Source organism: Notamacropus eugenii, chromosome 4 (genome assembly GCF_028372415.1).
Source record: "Notamacropus eugenii isolate mMacEug1 chromosome 4, mMacEug1.pri_v2, whole genome shotgun sequence".
Taxonomy (NCBI): Eukaryota; Metazoa; Chordata; class Mammalia; order Diprotodontia; family Macropodidae; genus Notamacropus; species Notamacropus eugenii.
This window is the reverse complement of record NC_092875.1, coordinates 318,677,396-318,700,822: the sequence shown is the minus strand read 5'-3', so window position 1 is coordinate 318,700,822 and position 23,427 is coordinate 318,677,396. Positions and strand designations below refer to the sequence as shown.

General features: G+C 38.6%; 1 protein-coding gene across 1 annotated transcript in view; it reads left to right on the top strand.

Moving 5' to 3' along the window:
• The window catches only part of SERPINB2 (serpin family B member 2), a 29,600-nt gene extending 12,324 nt beyond the window's left edge, over window positions 1-17,276 (top strand). Inside the window, exons 2-8 of the mRNA XM_072605033.1 lie at window positions 127-303; window positions 3,765-3,887; window positions 8,106-8,234; window positions 9,814-9,931; window positions 13,070-13,212; window positions 15,790-15,954; window positions 16,306-17,276. Of these exons, the coding sequence (XP_072461134.1) occupies window positions 136-303; window positions 3,765-3,887; window positions 8,106-8,234; window positions 9,814-9,931; window positions 13,070-13,212; window positions 15,790-15,954; window positions 16,306-16,710 (1,251 nt within the window). The 5' untranslated portion in view covers window positions 127-135 and the 3' untranslated portion in view covers window positions 16,711-17,276. The remainder of the gene's footprint in view (window positions 1-126; window positions 304-3,764; window positions 3,888-8,105; window positions 8,235-9,813; window positions 9,932-13,069; window positions 13,213-15,789; window positions 15,955-16,305) is intronic.
• Window positions 17,277-23,427: the final 6,151 nt, after the last annotated feature.

Genomic DNA, 23,427 nt, shown 5'->3' with positions numbered 1-23,427 from the left:
ACTAACTGAACTTCAAAGCCCCTTACAGTGCTAATCCTATGGCCACACCAATGGTGAAGATGGCACCATGACCCTGTGAAATTACCTCTGAAATTTTCTTTTTTTTTTTTCTCATTTCCTTCCCAGGTTGAAACAATGGAGAACATGCAACCAGCAAACACAGAATTTGCCCTCAACTTTTTCAAGCATCTAAATCAAACAAATAATAATCAGAATGTCTTCTTTTGCCCTTGGAGCATTTCATCTACACTAGCCATGGTCTATATGGGTGCTGAGGGTAACACAGCAGACCAGATGGCAGAGGTAGGTTTGACTTTCATTGTTTTCTCATAGCTATAAAAAATGGTCCGTATTCAAAGACAAAGCCATTATCACCTTGCAAGATGGTTAGACTAAATGAAATAAAGCCAGTGATCATAAAATACCAATAAAGTAGAATGGTATCGTTACTTTGTCTACTATTACAAATATTCAGCTATATCCAGGGATGTGCTGGGGCCAGCTTGAACGTGCTTGTGAGAGTTAGTTGTTAAATTTTCAGCGTGTGTTTATACCTCAGGTTTTGGCAGACACCGTAAATCAGGGCTTGATTTCTTGTTTTGTTGATTTTATGTACATATGGTGAAGGAAAAAATTTTATAATGCAGATTAAATTTTAAAAGTGTGTTGTGTGTAATTTTTTTTCAAAGAACTAATTATCAAACATTTACCAGCACATCCCTAACTATAGCCATGTGCCCTGAAACATGTTAACTAAGACAAGAAGAGTCTGACTTTGCATAGTTAACCCATGGATCTTTTTTAAATTTAATTAAATATTTCAACTAATGTGAGATCCATTGAGAAACAGAATACTAGCATCAAGAATGCACTATTAGGAGTCAGAGGACCTGATTTCAAACCCTAGCACTGTTGTTTATATTCCTCTTCTCTGGTCTTCAGTTGCCTCCTATCTAAAATGAAGTGGTTGAAATACATGGCATATAGGGTCTCTTCCAGTTCTAAATCTATGCTCCTCTGATCTCCTCAGTTCAGGTACTCCATCCAAAGCAGCATGCAATGATGATGAAAGGCATTTCATCTGTGTCTTTTCATCCTGTTGCTTGGGTCTATTAATATAATAATATTTTCTATTTCATAGTGCTCTATTTTGGGTAAATTTCTTTTATTATCTGTTAATGTTATTCTGTAGTGAAAAGTGCCCAAGATGTTGAGTCAGGAGACTGGGTACCAACTCTGCCCCTAATGATGAGACCATAGGCAAGTCAAAATCTCCCTGGACCTAAGCTTCCTCATTGTTAAAAGTAGCTAGTATACAGATTTCTCAAAGATTCCTCTTTGACTCCATTTTTTTCACCCTTTTTGTCACCTTAAGAAGCAGGAAGAGAATGCAGCTTTATATCCACTTTACTGATAAAGAAACTAGGGTGAACCCTAGGCAAATTTCTGACATAATTTTGTTTCAAGCTCATTGTTTCTTGCGGGTTGGACGCAGCCTTATGTAGCAAACTCTGCCTATGCTCAGAGAACAGGGGCATGATCAGCTTAACTATGCCATACCGTAGGACATGGTTTGAATGACTTGGACAAGTTTAGAATCAACACTACTGTTTTCTGGATTTGTGACCCAAGAATAAACATTACTTCATTAGTTTTTCGGCCATTTTTTAGTCATGTCTGACTCTTCATTACCCCATTTGGGTTACCTAATTAACATATTAAATAATTACAGACACACCATGAAACTTAACTATTTCACTCTTTCAACTGAAGAAACAGATTTTCCAGCTATACCAAGTATGTTTCCAATTCAGCCCTGCTTCTCTCCTAGAATACACAGTGCTCCTGGAAAAGAAAAATTTCCCCAATATGCAGTGACTCATTTAGAATGGACCCTACTTTTCTACTTATGTTGAAACTTAATCTTTCTTCATGTTTGCTCTAGGTTAAATACCAGGAATTGCACAAAATCACTTGCACAATGTCCCTATACCACTAACATTTTGTAATGTGTCTTCCCTTTGCCCTTAACAAAAATGAGGAAATTCAACAGAAAATAATGTAGGCTTAAGTAACATGAGGGTCTTCATTTTCAATGTGAAAATCAGTCAGAGTAAAATATGCACAATTTTAAAATCTTGAAAAAATATTATTGCTACCTTTTTTTAACCATTCATTTTTTTCCCCTTAACCTCTGTCACACACAAGTGAGTTCTTCCCATAGTGTCAGATGGGTAAACTATTTTGTTTGCTTAAATTTTTTTTGGTGAGTTGGTGTACCCTTCTCTACATTCATAGCTGCCATCTTTCTATCTGAGAAAAAAAAGTGAATCTCCCTCTTAGGTCTCTAGGACCCATATTGTTCATTATGATTTACCAGTGTTTGCATGCTTTCAGTGTGTTCATTTACAGTATTGTATTCGTGTATGATGTGTCTCATAGTTAGTCAGTGATGGTAAAAAGGTTTTGAGATCTTTGGAACAAACTTTGAGAGAATGGCATTTTTTAATTTCCAGCAAAGAGTTATTTTTACATTTGAACATTATTGGTCTCATTTATTCCTTGCAAAAGAGAAAAAGTGAGTTACTGTAAAAACCCACTGCATATACAACTTTATGGATATGGTGGAGGAAGAGAAGGGGGCAAGAAAAGTCTGTTCTACTCTTAGGTCTCTTCTGAGGCCAGGGACCAGCTCAGCTATGGAGAATTTCTTATTCTTACTATTCTTCTGATCATCCAGGTGCTTTTCTTAATCTACTTTCTATTTCTTTCCAAGAGAATTCTGATTGCAGTCAGGAAGCAGTAGCTTTTCAGGGGGAGTGTTTCTTTTATTGAACCAGGAAAAGGACCCCAAGAGGAAGGGAACAGGACCAGCCCCACTATAAAAAATAGTGGGCCAAAGTCTATAAAGTATAATTTGAGGGCAAGGGGGTGCTAGAAAATGTTTAACAACCATCTCTCCAGGGAAAAGAAAAAGTATACACAACACATTTTTAAGTTTAATTTGCATTATTGATATTTTTCCCTCATTTCCTTAAGTTTAAATGATTAGCCAAACAATAAACCAAGCCCAAATTTGTAGTGTTTGCTGATTTCTGTGGTGTAAATGCTTACGCTGAAAACTAAATAATTGTCTCTCCCCTGTTGAAGTTGACTCCAGCACATTCTTGTTGGAAGTCCCTCAAATGTCTTCCCCTGACATGAAAAAACTCCATGCCCCTGTCTTCTAGAGGTTGGGAATTCTCATTATTGGAGTCACTAATGTGTTGGACAACTAAAGAAAGCCTCACAAAGTCCCTGGGTTAAAATATCAGTCATTTATTCATTTTACCAACGAAGAAATTTTTCAAATCGGTTCACTTCCTTCCTACCAGGAAGAACGTCAAGACGTGAATTTCACTGGATAGTTTGCGAATGCTGAGGGTTCAAGCGCATCAGTGATGCCTGAGTGAGAGGGGGGTGAGGGTTGGAGTGTGGCTGGTCAGAAAGAGCAAACTTCTAGGGACCAGACAACTGGTTTAGGCTCAGAGGAGGCAGCTTTAAACATAAGCTTCGCCTACTTTTCTCAGGTTCTCCCAGGAGTACAAAAGAAAAATGGGTGTTAGATGTCTGTGACTATTTTCCTAATACAACATTAGGTTTAAAAAGATAGGAGTAAACACTAAGTTATAGAGAAGGATAATATTAAGCAGAGTCTTTTAGGAAGTAATACATAATGTGCTTACTTTTCTCTGGATCCATCTCCCTTCTAATTCTGATCCCAGGTACTTCAGTTCAATAAGGACGGAGGAGATGAGGTTGACATTCCTCAGGCCACACATAAGGATACAGACTGTGGAATGATGCAGCAGATCCAGAAGAAACACTATCCTCTGGCCATTCAGAAGGTACCTCCTGTTGTAGCCATCTCCCCTCTGGTTTGTCTCTTCCACTCTAATTCTCCATTTTCTTTCCCCTGATTCTTCTTCTTCTTTCCTCTTGCTTACCATTTCCCTCCCCCACCTATATCCCATCCATCCATTGGCACAAAAGGACCACAGAAAATGCTGGAATGAAGAAACCTTACTCATCATGTGGTCCAATGTCCTCATTTTATAGATGGGAAAACAAAGGCTCTAAGAAGTAAAGTAGGATATAAGGAAGTGGTGTGGTATAATAAAAAAGAGAATTAGATTTGGGGTTAGAGGACCTGAATTTACTTTCCATTTTTGACACTTATTACCCAGCTGTAATTTGGGACTATAAAATGGAGGGAACAAAATTATGATACCTGCCTCTGTGAGGTTGTCTTATGGATCAAATGTGACAATGTAAGCAGCAAACCATAAAGGTGAGAGAAACTGTGGTTTAGTGCATAGAGAGCTGCCTGAGAGCCAGAAAGATGGGGTTTCAAGTCCTTCCTCTGACACGTAGTGGTTGCATGACCCTGAGCAAGTCATTTAACCTCTTAAGAATTCTGGGCAATTTAGAGGCAGCTAGGTGGTACAGTGGTTAGAGCATCAACCCTGGAGTCAGGAGAACCTGAATTCAAATATGACCTCAGACACTCACTAGCTGTGTGACCCTGGGCAAGTCACTCAACCCCAATTACCTTCAAAAAAAATTAAAAAAAAGAGTTCAAGGCAACTTTCCAGAATGATAAACTTAGAAGAAGATATTAATCTACATTAGTGGAAAGTTTTCTCATCTAGGAATTTACTATACTGACGAAAATCCTAGCAACAATCCTTATGTTCAAGTAGCATATGTCATATGGCCTTACCTGACTTGCTCAGGACACACAGCAACTTCATAGCAGTTTCAGGACTCCTGTCAGTTTCTGTAATTAACAAATGCATAAAAGCTCCAGGAGGACAGGCATTCTGTTTTTTCCTATGTTTGTATCTCCCACAGTCCTCAGAATATTGTTTTGCATATAATAAGCATTTAATATATGTTCAATACAATTACAGATAGACAAGCAGAACTTTGGTACCATTACCTCAAGGGTTGTGTGTTTTTGTGGTATACGAAACTTAACAGACATTATTTTGTAATACAAGGTTCAAATTAGGAAATGAAATGCTCATGTACTTGCTGAATTACATCTAAAATGTTGCCTTTTGTTTAAAAGAGGAAAGGCCAATGAAGATTTTTAGTCCCATGTCCAATGACATTTCAATGAAGCACTTTAATGCATGTATGCCTAAAGGTAGCCCATTCTTTGGAAAGAAAAAAAAGGCCAAGAGAGAACATCTCATATTTCATTGAATGTGATTCATCTTGGATTCATAGTAAGTTGGAACTGGAAGAGTCTTTCAATCTAAATAATATAAATGAAGATCATCTGATCCTCATTTTATAGATGAAGCACCAGAAGCCTGGAAAGGCTGGATCACAATGCTAGTTTGTGGGACAGCCTGGGTTAAAACCCATGTGTGTCTCTCGATTCCTCTAGATTTTTCTACTGTGGTCTTAGGATCATAGGCTTTCAAAACTGGTAGACCATAGAGCTCATATAGTCCAAACCTCTCATTTCAGAGATGACACTGAGGGACAAGTGGTGAAAGGGCTTTTACAGGGTCGCATAGGCAACAAGTGGCATGGCCAGGAGCCAGACCCAGATCACAATCCAGTACTCTTTCCAATCCAATATTCCACAGCCTCCCAGTCAGATGAAGTGGCTTACTTTGAAAACAATGGCTAGAAGGAGACAAGTGCTACCATCAGCAATTGAAAACCAAAAAACAAAAAAAAATCTTTTGGGAGAGTAAAAAGCTGGAACTACTAATATACTTTGATAGTGAGGTCTCTGTGGGTCCAAGAGTGTTTTGGGACTCAGGGATGGTAAAAAGAGGTTGAGGGCCATACAAAGTCTAGAAAGTCAGGGTGCCTTGGACATGGAGGGGAGGAAAGAGGTCCTCTTTGCATAAAATGCCCTTGTTTTCTGAATCTTGTGTCCTAGAACCAGAGACTTAGAGCAGGAAGGAGTCTTTGAGATCTGCCAGTCTCATCCCCTCATTTTATAGATCAGGAAATTGAGGCCCAGTGAGAATAAATATCTTTTCCAAGATCACATGGGTAATATTTAATCAGGCAGTTAACATATTAAATGCCTGTTTATATGCCATAAAGAAATATACGAAGAAAGGCAACAGATATTTCCTGCATTACTATGCTATAAGAAATGATGAGCATAATGCCATCAGAAAAACCTGGAAAGACTTATATGAACTGACGCAATGCTAAGTAAGCAGAACCAGGAAAACACTGTACACAGTAACAACAATATTGCATGATGATCAACTGTGAATGAGTTAGCTATTCTAAACAACACAATAATCCAAGATAATTCCAAAGGTCTCATGATGAAAAATGTTATCCAGCTTCAGAGAAAGAACTGATGGAGTCTGAATGCAGATCAAAGCATACTATTTTTCACTTTTGGTACTTTTTAAATGTTTTCCCCCTTTGGGTCTATGTCTTCTTTCACTGCATGATGAATATAGTAATATGTTTTACGTGCTTGAATATGTATAACCTATGTCAAATTGCTCACTTTCTGGGGGAAGTGCTAAGGGAAGGAAAGAGAAAATTTGAAATTCAAAATCTTATAAAGGAATTTATGTTTAGAATTGTCTTTACATATAACTGGGGAAAATGAAATATTAAATAAAAAGATATTCCCTGCTTTTGAGGACATCATAACCTAATTGGTGAGACACCTCACAAACAACTATATGCAAACAAGCTATAATACAGGATAAATTGGAAACAATCCACATAAAAGAAGGTACTCTAAATAAGAGGAAAAGGATCAGATAGAAGGAGGGATTTTAGTAAGTGTAGAGTTCAGGTATTCTATGCAAAGGCAGCATCTCCAATTCCCTCTTATGTTTTCTATGTCAGTATTTTGGCTCCAATGCTTGGTCTTGGCTAGACAGATGAGGCACAAGGACAAGGTGGAAGAGTTTGCTCCTGTTAGCATTTTGATGAATATGACCAGCTCCAGTGGGTCTCCTTAGGAATCCTTACCCATCATCACCTTTCTGAGAGCCCTGACATGTTGCTGCTGAACCATTTCTGGGAACTCCAGGCTGCTTGAGGCAGCAGAGGATGCTTTGTGATGCATTCCTTCAGGCAGTGGGGAGAAGCCTAGATTTGGAATCAGAGGACCTGCAATCCAATCCCAATTTTGCAATTTACCATCTGTGCAGCATTAAGCAAGTCACTTCCCCTCTATGGGCTTCAGGTTCCTCATCTTCAAAACAAAGTGCTTTGGATGAAAAGACCTCAAAAGGAGGCAGTGTGTGATAGTGGAAAAAGCACTGATTCTGGAGTCAAAGAAACAGTTCATATCCTGCCTCTGCATAACACTGGGCAAATTGCAACTTCCCTGGACCTAAATGTCCTCAGTTATCAAATAAGAAGGCAGAGAAGATGGTCTCTAAGGTCCCCGCTGGCTCTAGATCTGTAATCTTTTGTAGCTTTAAATGTGATTAAGAAAGAAAGAGAAGAAAGAAAGGAAGAAAGAAAGATATTAATACCCTAGAATTTTCTGTGATTGCCACAGAACTGGTGAAAGGGGTCCCACCTCCCATAGGCTGTGATTGGAGCATCAATCCTATTTATTTATAGAGACCCCAAGCTGAGACCTGTAATTTATAAGGCAACTCTTTGGTATTCTGTGAGGCAGATCTCCTGTACTCAGTGTTTGTTTAATTGGAACTGGATCCCAACAGAAGAGGAAAAAGCTTGCTTAGGCTATCTAGCTATTCAATAGGGTATAGCTTCAAGGTACTTAGAGGCTCCCAAGGGATATAAATAATCTATGTGGTTTTGAAACAGTCCTAATTTTTATTTTCATGGGTGTCCTCTGCCCTTATTGCATCTGACTCAAGGTTTGTCCTGCATTATACAGTAAGGTCCCAAACCATAACTTCAATGAGCATATTTTCAAACTTTATTTCACTATATCATAATCTTGCCAAAATATACTAAGGGAAGATATCTCTGAAAAATAAATTAACATAAACTTTTCTGTTCAACTCAAGAAAAGTCATGGAGTCACTGAAAAGAATTTCTTCTTTCTTTTTCCTCTTTTTCTTCATTCTTTGTTTTTAAAGGCCCAAGCTGGAAATAATACCCATTCCTCCTTCAAGGCTCTCGGTGCTGCTATCAACCAACCTTCAGATAATTATCTTCTTGAAAGTGCCAATAAGCTCTTTGGAGAGAGGTCTTCAGGATTCAAGGAAGTAAGTGAAGCCTATCCAACAGAAATGTCTAGTCACCTGGACATAGAAAAGGGAAGGGAAAAAAACAGGACTATATGAGATGTGTTTTAGGGGAAATTAATACTTGTGGCCTCCAAAAATTTTGTTCTAGTCATGAGTTTGTCTGAGAAACTTTCAACCTATTTGATTCAGTGTTTTCTACAGTCTTTCATTCAACTGTAGGGTTAAACTAACACAGATATATAAAATAATTTTCCAACTTTTTATATTTGAGTATTTCTAGATTATGCTAGGCAGTGTAAAATAATGGGCAAAGAACTAATCTTAAAGCCCAGAAGACCTAGGTTCAATATCTGTTTCTGATACATAAGGGCTGTGGAATCTTGGACAGATCACTTAACTTTAAAATATTACTTTCTAAGTCTACACCTTGTAGGGAAGGTGCTAACCTGCTTTGGTAGAGGGTATTTCCTTACTGGTGAGTTGCCTATAAGAGTGAAATCACAGGTTCAGTCCCCATCCTATGCATCTAAGAATGGGTAAAGTCAGCAGAGTTTCCTTTTATATTTTATGTATCATACTGTTATTTTCATTTCTGTATTTTGGTATGAAAATATAAAAATCATCAAATTATGAAAAACATGAAAAAGCCTTTTGGATTACTAAATTCATTACATACAAATAATAGTTTTTGTAACCATGCCATCTACTGACTAATGTCCTGACAGACATACTTAGATGTAATTTATTTGGAATGTCTTTGTTTTTGTTAGCCTTGTAAGAGCCTTTTACTGATATCAGTTCTAAGAAATAAACTCTGACATTCTCATGCCTTTAATCGTAATAAACATGAGTAAAGAAAGCATAGCTTTCTCAACCTTTTTAGGAGGTGACCAGAGCTGCCCAAGGTTCTCTAAGGCTGTCTTCTCCCCAAGCCCCCATGATCCCCTTGGCAATGGCAGCTGGTAACCTGTGCCCAAATTACTTCTTCTCCTGACTGTAGTCATTACACATGGCAAATAGTAAGAGATCCAGAAGGGCATTGTTCTTGCTTAGCTCTCCCACGCATAATCTCCCTTCCCCTCTATAATGCTGAGAATCCAAGGCAGAAAATCAAGAAAAGCAGCTAGTACAGTGCTAGTGCAGAGAGACCGTATATACTAGCTGTGTGACCCTAGGCGATTCATTTGCCTCCTTTTTTGACTCTGTTTCTTTAATTGTAAAATGGAGATAATAATAGCAACTACCTTCCAACTTTGTTGGGACCATCAAAGTAGATAATCTATGTAAAAGTGCTTAGCACAGTGCCTCAACTATATGAATACTGGTGTGGTTGCGGTTACAGTCAAAAACAGTGGATGAGGAGGGGGAAAGAGGAAGGAGACATTTAGATTTCTAGGGGAAAGATCTCTGCAGCCAGCTTCCCAGAATGCTACCTGGTTTCATGCGGTCTTTGCCATCCTCACTTCTAACCAACCTTAGCAGACATTTGTGGCATAATTCTCAAAGCTCCTAACCTAACAGGTTCAGGATTTGCAGTTATATTTCTGGCCTAATCAGGTAAAAATTGTATAAACCCTGAGATGTTCTTACTTTTAAGGAATACCTGAAGCGTTGCAAGGAATATTATTCTGCAGAACCACAACTTGCTAACTTTAGAGAAGATGCAAATGAAGCTAGAAAGGAGATCAATTCCTGGGTTGAAACTCAGACAAAAGGTAGGAAAATTCTCATAGTAACGTCTTTCCAGGTAAAAAACTACAACTCATTGACATTTTTATACATCTGAAGTTGGCTCTCACCCCTTTGACATTTAATTTAGTTCAACAGACTTCCCTCAGTAAAATGTAAATTTCTTTAGAGCCAGGGGAGTTTGGGTTTTTTGCCTCTACGCAAGCATGATGCCCTGCTCTTAACAGGGGCTTAATAGGAAGGAAGGAAATAAGCATTTATTAAGCACCTACTGTTGTGCCAGGCACTGTGTTAAGTGCTGCTATACCACTTTGACAACTGTAAAAAGCCTGCTTTTATAATTTAGATGTGGTTGAATTTAGAAAGTAAACGTTTAGCAAGCAAGAATTGTTTTGTTCTTTGTATGTGTTTTCCTGATCCCCGGCATAGTACCGGTATATAGCAGGACTTTAATGAATGATCAGTTGATTGGCTGAACTGAAAAACAAAGACCAACTCCATATTTGTTTCTTTTGGTAAATATTGTAGTATAAATTTTTTATTCAAAGTAGTAGTCCTTAAACATTTTCATTTCAGGATACCTTTAATCTTTTGAAAAGCCCAAAGAGCTTTTATTTATGTAAGTTATATCTATCAATATTTACTACATTGAAATGGAAATTGATACATTTCAAGTATTCTTTTATTAGTTCATTTAAAATTATAATAAACCTATTGTATGTTAACATAAACAACACATTTGTTTTTTTAAATCTATTTTTGAAAACAAAAAATAATCAGTGAGAAAAGCAGAGTTTTGCATACTTTTGAAAATCACTTTTAAGTGTGGCTTAAAAAGAAACACTTATTGTTGTTAAGTTATATGAAAGGTACTGGAGCGCTTTGTAATTTCCTTCTGCAGCTCATTTGATAATGAGGAAACTGAGGCAAACAGCATTAAGTGATTTGCACCAGGTCACACAGCTAGTGTCTGAGATCACATTTGAACTAGAGCCTTCCTGACTGCAGGCCCAGTACTCTATCCACTGTACCACCTAGCTGCCCCAAAAGAAACACAGCTGCACCCCAAATTTACTTCTGCATTTAAACTGTTATAACATGTTTGGGTTGAAGCATAAGAAGAAAATGTGGCCCACACAGACATGTAGATAGAAAAAGGAGGAGTGTTTTAATATAATAAAATATTAGTATTATTATGAAAATAGTTTTGATCCTGTGAAACAAATTCTAAAATGACTATTTGTGTGCTTTTGGAATTTGCAAAGGACTGGGATTATTTAGCTTGGAAAAAGAAATGCTAAAAGGTGAATTCAAAGTTTTCATACATGGCCTGCTGATGACCATCATGATCATCACCATTTTCCATTTCCACCAGCTAGAACAAGGGAAATAAACGGCTTAAATCACATCTTGAGTGACTTAGGTGAAATATGAAGAAGGGAAATTACAAAAATAAGTTTAGAGACATTTAAAAAATTTCCTCCCTTATTAGGTATTAACTCCTTGATTAGGTGATTCATAATTAGTCATCTAATCATTTATATTGGTGAGTTATATCTTATTTATTCCATTATAATCCCACTTCCACTGCCCTAATCCAGGTCTTTGTCAGTTTATGACTAATGATCTATCTCTGCCATTGGTGCCAAGAGGTCAGTTTTGGGAGGTAAAGAATGTGCTCTTGAAGGAATTCTCACTTCCTCCTTTCTAGATACCCTGTTTCAACAACAAAAATGTGGGGATACAACCTTCATTGCAGTTAAAGTTGCCTTTCCAAATTGAATGGAGAAACAAAACCTTAAAATACCTTTTTTTCTCACTTTTTCTGGGATTTAACAAACTAAAAAACCAAACCAAACCTGGAGAACATCTTTGATTTCAAGGGTTGAGAGAAGGGTACTGTGAAAAGCTTTGCAAAATTTAAACAGTCTCTTTGAATTTGAATTGAATACTCAAGAGAACACAGCTAATTTATCTTCCATTTTCATGTTGCAAAAATTTAGCATCTAACAATTACTTAGAAAGACAAGGCTAGGGGCTAGAATTATACACCAGAAGCTCACCATCCTTTACAAACTAACAGACAACAAATCCCTGCACTACAAATGCAAGCCCTTAGATTCCTTTGATAATTTAACTAGATGCCCTGGAACTAGGACATCATTACACACAAAGCTGTTGCCCATAATTGCCCAGGCATAACACTGATCCATAAAAATGTAGGAACAATTTGTCATCCCCAATATGCAGAATTTCCAAACTATATGGAGTAAAACTCTTTCAAATCATAAAGACCTAGCAAAAGAAAAGAAAACGAGGATAAAAAGAATACAGCACGTCAGTCACCCTCTTAATCCTACCATTGGAATTATCTTTTGTTTTCAATGAGCCTGAATAAGATGAGTGTGTATGCTAATACTCTTATTTTATTACAAAAGACAGTAACGTTCATGATAGTTCCTAAAACATTAAATACAAAATAATAATGGCAAAAGAATGACTTGTCTTAGAACAGTTCAGGGTTTAGAGGTGCTGAGATCCTGAAATAGCGACACACAAGTCCAACCTTGAATGAATTTGACCCAAACCTTCTTTCAGCCAAAAACAAGGTTTATTAGAACACTGATAGAAGGTAGGAGTGATTCTAAAAAATTCTGCCATATGGGCTAGACTCTTAGAGAATCTGAGCATTAGCCAGATTCTTAAGGAATGTGAGCACTGGCCAGCCTCTTGAGGAATCTGAGCAATGGCCAGACTCTTGAAGAATCTGAGCATTTGTGATGCTTGTATTGACAAGCAGGCTGAACTGAATCTGAGCATTTTAATGGAGGCAAGATGGATCTTATATACAGAAATCTGTGGGAACAGAGAAGGGGTCTAGATGGAATTGAGGGAGTGGTGGTCTAGGGTGGGACTAGATGCAGACAATGAAAGGGCAATTAATTAACTGGAAAGGCCTGATTGCACCAGGCAAACACCAGGGACCTGGGCTACAGGGTTTTTCCTTTTGGGGGTCCAGATCCCAAAGACATAGTCTTTTCCTTTTGGGGGTTTAGATCCCATCCCCATCAAAACCATTTCCATCTGAACTATAGGAAAAGAGATAAGAAGAATGAGATGATGATTATTATGATAATTCATTAAATGTATATCCTTCTCTACAGGTAAAATTCCAGATCTGTTACCTGAGGGGTCTGTGAATGATGAGACCAGGTTGGTCCTGGTAAATGCTGTTTACTTCAAAGGAAAATGGAAAACTCCATTCCAGAGTAAAGCAAAGAGACCACAACCTTTTCGAGTGACCTTGGTATGAGAAAATATGATAAGTTTTCACATCACATTATTATAACCTACAGATTGGAAAATGGAGTAAGGCAGATGGAGAACAACCCAATTATTCCCTAGTTGTACAATATTGGCTTCTCGTTGATTCTCCTTGACTTTATTCATGTTTCCCCAACCCCCCTATCCCTGAATTAAATCCCCCTTCCCCATCTTGGACTGTTGAAATCCCCTAATCCCTGTCCTTCAAGGATCAGTTAGGTGCCATATCTTCCTTAAAGCTGTTCATGATCCTTCCAACTTGAAGCAATCTCTCCTTCGAGAATTTAGCTTGACCTCTCTTGCGCACTTTTCACAAAACTTGGAGACAGAAGTGGCCTTTGACATCATCTAGTTCATTCTACAAATTTGATACCTTCTGACATGTGTTGTAGATATTTGTATATGCATCTCCCTGCTCCTATAGAAAGATTATAACTGCCTTGAAGTCAGGGTGGTATCCATTAAAAGCAAAAGAAAATAAAACAAAATGCACTTCTAGTACTTTTTATATAGGCAATTAATTATGTCTATTGAATTGATTTTAATTTCAATCTTCCAAGTGTTATACAGTAGTTGGTTGTTGTTCTTCATTCTCAAAGACCAAAATGACATCACCATGATAAAGTCAAGTTTTAGTGTGTCCGACTGTAGCTGATCAGATCAACATGAGCTCAGGATGCTCTACCACAGATAGTCCATGTGAACATTTGGGAAGTATCCACATAGGAGCATCCTATGTTTCCTTTGTTCTGTCTCATTTCTGCTTTGCTCAGAGAGCACAGCACCCTTTCTGATGTGAGCATGCCAAGCTGAGCGGTCCTGTGCCATGTTGCACAATCACATCCAAAGTTCTTGAGAGAGACTTTGAAAGTGTCCTTGTAGTGCTTCTTCTGACCACCATGTGATTGCCTGCCACATGCAAGTTCTCCATAAAATAGTCTTTTTGGTAAATGCACATTTTGCATTAGAGTATTGAATTGATTTTAATTTCAATCTTCCAAGTGTTATACAGTAAAAGTCTACCATCATACTAAGTATTGGTAATAAATGAGACATTTTCTTTGTTCTATGAAAGCAGAAATTTGTCCCTTCTTAAACCTGGGAGTCTTCATATAACCTGCCTATTTACCAACTCTAATTGATTACCTCTAGTTAGACCATCTCTTGACATCTGTAATAACGTGGTTCATTTACACGTCAGTCCAATTTCACATTCTTTTTTATTGGTTTTTTTTTAATGGACACATTTTGGTTTGACACAACAAATACTACTCAATAAACACCCAGAAAAATTCCCCCAGAAAGAACTCACTTCATCATTATGACTAACAGTGTATGTCACTTTTAATTTTTCTAGTTCTCTGTACACAGAAAGGCAAGATATGCCTTTTGACCTCAGTCATTTGATATCCCCACATTGTCACATGTTTTTGACTGGAGCTTTGTTGTATCATTATATTGTCTTCATCTACATAGCTGTAGTCTTTGTTAATATGTTCTTTTGACTCTGTTTTTCTCACATTTTACAATTCTTTACAACTTCTGCAGAATTTCAAGTAAAATAATATTTTATTATAACTACAATAATCATTCCACAATTTTTTCTATTTTTTTTTGTCATTACAAATAATGCTGCTGTGAACATTTTGATTTTCCCATGGGTCTTTTCTTACTGCCATTAGCCTTCCTCAAAATATGAACCCAGTTTTGAGATTATTAGGTCAAATTACATGAACAATTAAATAACTTTTGTTGCATAGTTCAATTTTTTCTCCAGAATACTTAGACTAATTCATAGCTTCACCAGTAATGAATTAGCATAAGTGTCTTTTCACAGTCCCTCCAACATTGAATTTTTCTATTTTTGCCAACTTGGTGGGTATAAAGTGACACCTCAAAGTTGCATTTATTTGAATACACCTCATATGACCATTGGTAATTTGAAAATTTTCTTTCAAAACTTATTCAATAGCTGGCATTTATATAGCACTTTAAGGTTTACAGAGCATTTAAAAAATATCTTATTTTATCTTTATAGTAACCTGGGAATGTAGAGGTTCTTATTACATTTTGATGGTAGGTATTTCTAGGGGAAAGGAAAGAAAAAAATGCATGATAACTTTATTATATATTTAAAAGGAATAGAACGCTCTGTACAATAGATTTGCAATTTCATGTGCAATCATCTTTTTTATGGAAACATTTGCTTTATCCCCCAAATTAAAAAATAATATAATCTTTTTTTTAAAAAAGAGATACTGAAGTGACCAGAAGCTAAATAACTTGTATAGAGTCACACAACTGATAAGTGTATGGCCTAAGGCCAAATTTGAACTTGATTTTCCTGATTCCAAGTCTAGCACTCTGTCTTCTATGACACCTGACTACTTCTCTATGGAAGAACATCTCTTAACTCTATAAGCTTGTATGAAGTCCCTACAGATTCTGACATCAGTCAGACTTTCATCAGAGAAGTGTAAGGAAAAGATGTTTAATATTATCAAGTGTTTCATTTATATGCCAATTCTCAAACATCCTGTTTCTCTTTGCTGTACATTAGACTGAGCGTAAACCTGTAGAGATGATGCACTTACAAGCCAAGTTGCATGTTGGCTACATAAAGGAGCTGAAGGCTCAGATTCTGGAACTCCCATATGCTGGCGATGTCAGCATGTTTGTCCTGCTTCCTGATGAGATTGCTGACTCTTCCACTGGCTTGGAATTGGTAAGGAAATTAAGACTTTAATCATTAGTGGCTGATGCCAAAAGTACTTTTCATAAGATGGTCACTTCTATTTTTAGAAAATGTGTGCATAGAGATATATAAACCATGCTATGTGAAATTAATTTAAACTGAAACTCTTATCCAAAACATTAAATAAAATGCCTTGAAAAATGCTACAAATTCCATTGTCCTGCAAATATTTTTACAAGGCTATATTAAATCTCATTTTCATTCCTATGATGACTAGGCTAAAATCATTTCAAGTAGAAGAGAAACATGTTTTTATTACTGGAATTAAATGACTTTAAAAAACCTTATTGATATGCCTTGTGTTTATTTTTATTTCTGCAGCTAGAAAAAGAAATAACCTACAAAAAACTTAATGAGTGGATCAAAAAAGCCACAATGGAGAGTAATGATATTCACGTTTTCCTGCCCAAGTTCAAGTTGGAAAAGAATTACGAACTCAAGTCCATCCTGCAGAGCATGGGAATGAAAGATGCCTTTAGCAGAAGTGAAGCCAATTTTTCAGGCATATCGGAGAGAAATGATCTCTTTCTGTCCCAAGTGTTCCACCAAGCTGCAGTAGATGTCAATGAAGAGGGAACGGAGGCAGCTGCTGGCACCGGGGGTGTCATGACGGGAAGAACTGGCTATATGGGACTGCAGTTTGTGGCAGATCATCCTTTCCTTTTCTTTATCAGGCATAACAAAACCAATACTATCCTTTTCTTTGGCAGATTCTGCTCCCCCTAAAATAGAAACATTCTGTCTTTGCACAGGATCTTACACCATGAGCAGCAAACCTCAAAACTGTTATCTAGCAGTCCAAAAGCCCAGAGGCTCTTCATCATGTTCCTGTTTCTCTGGGCAAGTTTTGTAGATTAGAAATGATTAATTGCTCTAGTTGCTTTAATACAAGTGGAAAGAATAATTTGCACACTTGAACTGGATGAGCATTGACTTGACTGTCCACTGTAAGCTTATTGTAGACTATAGATTTGTCGTTATTTATTATTTTATAATATGATATTTTATAAATATTAACTGCCACTTACCTGAGTATAAAACTAATGAAGCCACAGTCTGCCAATAGGAAAACTGGCTTGCTAATAATGTATTCAGTCATTATTTTCTGCTATTAATGGTTGGAAAATATCCTCCTTCATCAACTCAATTAGCATAGCTAAAATATATAAAGAAAATCCTTTTGAAGGAAAATTAAACTATATGTTAATATATATTATATAGATTTCTAATATCAGCACAAAGATGTAATTGAAATGGCAAACAAATATAAATAAACAATGTCAATAAAGCTATTGTTTGTTGTATTTCCATTAGACCCATGGGCATTAAGAATGTACTTTTTTTTCAAGTAGGTAAGCCACAAGCATTTATTAAATCCTTACTATATACCAAGTATAGGTATCTGGTGACTCAGTGGATAGAACAATGGGCCTGGAGCCAGGAAGACCCTGGTTCAAATTCAGTCTCAGTCAGTTCCTAGTTATTTGACCCTGGGCAAATCACTCAACCTCAGATTGCCTGACAAAATGGATCCAATGGTTCCATTGGAGAAGGATATGACAAACCGCTCCAGTGTCTTTGCCAAGAAAACTCCAAATGGGGACATCAAGGCTCAGAAGAACAACAACAAAATGTGCTAATCATTGTGCTAAGTAGTAAGTTTATAATAAACAAACAAAAAAGAAAGGTGATCCCTGCCTTCAGGGAGCAAACATTCTAATAGGGAAAGGGAATAAGCATTTATATTAGTACTTACTATGTGCCAGGCACTCTGCTAAATGTTTTTTTACAAATACTGTCATATTTGATTCTCACAATAACTTTTTAAGAAAGGTGATATTTTATCTCCATTTTAAAGCTAAGGAAACTGGGCAAATAGATTAAGTAACTTGCCCAGGGTCATATAGCTACTAAGAATCTGAGTCCATATTTGAACTCAGGTCTTCCTGCCTCCAGGCCCAGTGCTCTATCCACTGGACCACCACTTGCCTAAGGGAGACAACATGAATAAAATTATGTATATTCAAGACAGATATAACAAATGGCAAGTGATCTCAGGGCCAAGGCATGAGAATTTTGGAAAAAACAAGGATGACTCTTAGGGAGTGTAGGGATTTAATCTGTCTTGAAGACAGTCAAAGAAGCTAGAAAGTTAAGATGAGGAGGGTGATCATTAAAGACAGAGTTGAAAGATGGAGTGTTCTGTATGAGGGGTAGCACTAGGTGACAGTGCCCTTGACAAGGACAGGGAAACTGGGAAGAGAACAGGGCTCAGCAAGAAAGATAGAGTTCTGTTTTGGACAAGCTGAGTTTGGGATATCTAGTTGCAGATATCTGATAAGCTATCGATAATAGCATAAGAGATTGGAGAATCATCTGAATAATGATGATAATTGAATTTATGTGAGTTATGAGATCACCAAATAAAACAGTATAGAGGGAGAAGTGAAGGGGACTCAGTACAAAGCCTTTGTGTGTGTGTGTGTGTGTGTGTGTGTGTGTGTGTGTGTGTGTGTGTGCAGACGCGTGCGAGTGTGCACGTGGGCATTCACTTAGTAGGCATGTCTAGGAGAAAAATCAAGCAAAGGAGACTGAAAAGGAGTAGTTGGCCAGGTTGGAAAAGAACTTGTAGAAAAGCAGTGTCACAAAAACCTTGTGGGGAGAAAGTACTCAGGAGAAGACAGTGATTGACATTGTCAAAGGCTTCCAGGTCCAGGCAAAATTACTAGGAGAAATTTGAAAAGGAAAAGGACACATTCACCTGAGGAGGAGGCATGGAGGTCAGAAAAGGTGATCATATTTTTCCACTTTAATGGTCCCGTGGCTATGAGATCTGGAACTGGATTGTCTCTGATGAACTGAAAATTAGTATCAAAAAGAAGCTTATGATGATTGTGACTTAACTACAATCATTTAACAAATAAGTACCTACTAAGTGTCAGGCACTGTGCTAAGCTGTAGGGATACAAAAAGAGACAAAAGACACACTACAATGTAATGAGATAACTGCATAATGGTGGGGGGAGGGGGCAACTTTAGCTATGGCTTAATGGAAGAAATGGCATATAAGAAATGAAGAGGAGAGAAGGGAGAGTGAGACAGAATCCTGGCTCCTTCCATCCTATTATGTGGGTTATTTGCCTGATCTTCAATGTTCAGTGGGAAGAGGAGTGGCACTTTTCACTTATGATTAACAAACTCCCACCTAATCATACCATCCCAGAATCAATGATTCTGAACCCCTGTAGGTCATCATATAAACCCCATTCCCCATCCCATACTACCCAATTCCTCACTCCCATCCCTCTTAACTCACCCACAACAAAGTCCCAACCAAATTCAAGTGACCCCTTCCACTGTGCCCTCTGGAATTCCTGCTTCATAGGCAATGAACTTGAATTGTCTTAAATCTGTTCCTTTCCCATTCATTCCATCTTCTTTCACAAAAACTAGCCTTCCCCCTAGTAGCACAACCTCCCTGATCAGCCTTTCCAGGGCTGTTTGCACTTTAATTCATTCCCCTTGATACACTGGTCAAAGTGAGAGAGTTGGAATACTCCTGGATTCTCACTGTCACTTCCAGCCCTCCCTCCCCCATATGATTATCAATCTTGCTTTGAGGAGGACTCATCCTTTGAGGACCATACAATTCATGTCTACTCCCCCAATCAAAATCTCACTAGTTAATGTCTATAGACAATAGAACACTCTCCTTCCTTCCTCCCTCCCTCCCTCCCTCCCTCCCTTCCTTCCTACCTTCCTTCCTCCTTCCTTCTCCCTCACTCAAAACAAAGTCAAGTTTAAGTCACGTCATCATTTCTCTGATGTCATGGTCCTCTTCAAAAATGAAGGACAAACACAACCTGTGAGTAGACTGAGCTGCCTAAACGGGGACCTAGGTAGCTGGGTAACTCATCTCATCCTTTCAACCTAGCCATCTCCCTTTCTTTCAGTTAATTTGGGTTACATTGGTTAGATTCCTCCCCTGTCGCCTCCCCTCCCCTCCCCTCTCCTCTCTTCTGCTCTCCTCTCCTCTCCTCTCTTCTTTCTTTCTTATCTCTCCTAAAACCTTTGAGACCCAGTGCACTCTGAAGTCCATGGATTGAACAATGGGTCCCTGTCCAACATCAACTCAATGGCTGTTTTTGGACACTTCAGGGCTTAGAGTGAATGTCAATAGTAACAGTTTCTCTTCTAAGCAACAACCCTGAGGCTCCTGTATCTCCCAGAGTGATTTATCGATTTATTCATTTTCTTTTCTATTAAAGGGACCATCCCCCTGATTACTGTTTAAAGAGGCCTAGTCACTGAGTGGGCATTACCTCACTTTAAGTGAGTACCTGAAAAGGCCTTAGCCTAAAAGGCCAAAGTCCTTGCATCTTGGACAGTCTCCAGCCATCCTGATGAATATCTGGTCATTGGATCCAGATGGCTCAAGGAGGAGAAAGTGAGGCTGGTGACCTTGCACAGTCCTTGGAATGGACGGACCGAGAAAAAGCACAGGCAAGAGTCAATTGGGAATTTTGTGAGCACCTTTATTAGCCAGGTCAGTGGCTATCTCATGGAAAAACCCAGAGGAGGCAGCCCTGAACTAAGGTATGTGTGTTTTTTAAGCATTTCAGCACTTCCCAGTACAGCCTTGCGGTTTCAATAGCAAACATATCTCACAGACAGTTTTGATAGGGGCCCAAGTTGCTGCTAGGCAAGGGGGCACAACAGAAAGTGGCTGCTAGGCAAGGGGGGTGCCCAACTCTGCCTAAAAACTCGACAAACATTTCTCAACCCAGAGGCTCTGGTGGGGGGGGATGGGTTAAAGGTTTGGTCTTTAAGAGGAAGAAAGAAAGAAAGAAGGAAAGAAAGAAGGAAAGAAAGAAGGAAAGAAAGAAAGAAAGGAAGAAAGAAAGAAGGAAAGGAGGAAGAAAGAAAGAAAGAAGGAAAAGAAAAGGAAAGGAAAGAAAGGAAAGAAAAGAAAAGAAAAGAAAAAAGAAAGGAAGGAAGGAATATAGCCAGTAAAACCCAAGTTAACTGGGGAGCTTCTGGCTATCAAAATTTACCTTCCTTTGGAGAGGATGAGAGGGAGGGGGGAGATGGCAAGCTGCATTATCCAACTGGCTGGACCCCCATTCAGGCAGCTCAGACTACTCACAGGTTGTGTTTGTCCTTTGTTTTTGAAGAGGATCATGACATCAGGGAAATGATGACATGACTCACAGTTGACTTTGATTTTAGTGAGGGAGAGCTTTTCAAGGTCATCTTCCTTACTTTCTCCTCTTGAGCCATTTGGGTCCAGTAGCCAGATATTCATCAGGATGACAGAAGATGACCAAGGATGCAGTGGGAGACCCTGGCCCTTTTAGGCTAAGGTTTTTTTCAGGTTCTCACTCTGAATGAGGTAATGCCCATTCAGTGAATAGGCCTCTTTTAGAAGTGAATCAAGGGATGTCCTCTTTAATTAAAAAAAATCAAACTGGGAGGGGTCCCTGCCCACCACTACTTAATGGCTATATGTTGGACCCTCCTGGCTCAGAGTAAATGTTGAGTTTCTCTTTTGATCAGCAACCCTGAGGCTCTTCTTAGCCTAAAAGGGCTAGGGTCTCCCCTTGCATTGTGGGTCATCTCCAGTCCTCCTGATGAATGTCTAGCCACTGGACTCAGATGGCTCTGGAGAAGAAAGTGAGGCTAGTGACCTTGTACAATCCTCCATCACTCAAAACAAAGTCAAGTGCAAGTCATGCCCTCATTTCTCTGATGTTATGGTCCTCTTGAAAAATGAAGGAAAAACACAACAACCATTACAGTTAATTCTTGCTGATGGTTTACTAGAGAGGATAGTCATAAATGGAGCTTTTCTTAAAATGATTAGTATTTTTGACTGGAATGGGCATTGTATTTTGCCAAAAGCTTTTTCTGCATCTATTGAGATAATCATGTAATTTCTGTTGGTTTTGTTATTGACAATCTTCCTAATATTGAACTAGTCTTGCATTCCTGACATAAATCCCACCTGGTAATAGTGTATTATCCTGGTCATATATTGCTATAATCTCCCTGCTAATATTATATTTGAAATTTTTGCATCAATAGTCATTAGGAAAATTGGCTTATGATTTTCTTTCTCTGTTTGGTTCTTCATGGTTTAGGTATCAGCACCATATTTGTGTTATTAAATGAATTTCGTAGACCTCCACCTATTTTCCCAAATAATCTATACAGTATTGGAACTGTACTTTAAACATTTGGTTGTTGTTGTTGTATTTGTCCTTCACTGCTGAAGAAGATCATGATATCAGAGAAATGATGACATGACTTGTACTTGACTTTGTTTTGATTGAGGGAGGGCTGTGTAAGTCACCAGCCTCACTTTCTCCTCCTGAGCCATCTGGGTCCAGTGACCCAGATATTCATCATGATGACTGGAGATGGCCCAGGATGCAATGGGAGACCTTGGCCTTTTTAGGCTGGCCTTTTCAGGTACTCACTTAGAAGGAGGTAACTGTTGTATTTGTCCTTTGTTTTTGAAGACCATGCCATCAGAGAAATGATTACATGACTTGCACTTGACTTTGTTTTGAGTGAGGGAGGGTTGTGCAGGTCACCAGCCTCACTTCTCCTCCAGAGCCATCTGAATCCAGTGACCAAATATTCATCAGAATGACTGGGGATGACCCAGGATGCACTGGGGGTTATGTCCCTAAAACTCTTGGTAGTGGGGTTTTCCGAGTATCTCCCCAGGATCTCTCTAACCTGAATGAGGTCTGAGATGGAGAACAGAAAATGCACTCTAATTGTCCCACTAGAAGCAAGCAATTCCCTCAAGGGAAAAAGCCCTGATGACCCTGTGGGGATGGGGGCTTGGTTAGAGATATAGGAAATCCCACTTCTTGTGAGGGAAAGGCTGGTGAATGCTGCCTGAACTGGATTAGTCTGCAAGGCCAGGGGATCAGACTGGCAAGGTGAAAGATCAGCTGACATCTGAAGAGAGGTAGGGGTCGGGGGGGTGGGGGGGGTGGGGGGGTGGGGGAGAGATACCCAGAGACTGTTGTGGGAGTGGGGCCTGAGGTCTAAGCAGGTGTCGACTCAGGGAGAGGGGCTGCAGAGGATCACATCTCAGGGCTTTGAGGTCGTGGAGGAGGGGGAAAGGGTCAAAGCCCTGAGGGTCATAAGAAGGGGATCATCAAAAATATCTGGTTGACCTCCATTACTCTTTTGAGGGGCAGTTCTAGCTACAAGCATCTCATAATCTTTCCTGAGAACAGGTTTCTGAGAGAGAGCTTGACAAAGCCCGCTATGTAGGAAACTTATATCCATTTTTCTTCTAGGCTCACAGAAAAATTCTAACTGTAAGATATACATTTTTAAAGTCCCCAAAACAGGTCATGCTTCATGAATCTCTAGGCAATACTGAAACCAAACAGTGGTGCAAAAGAACATTAGCTTTTTCTT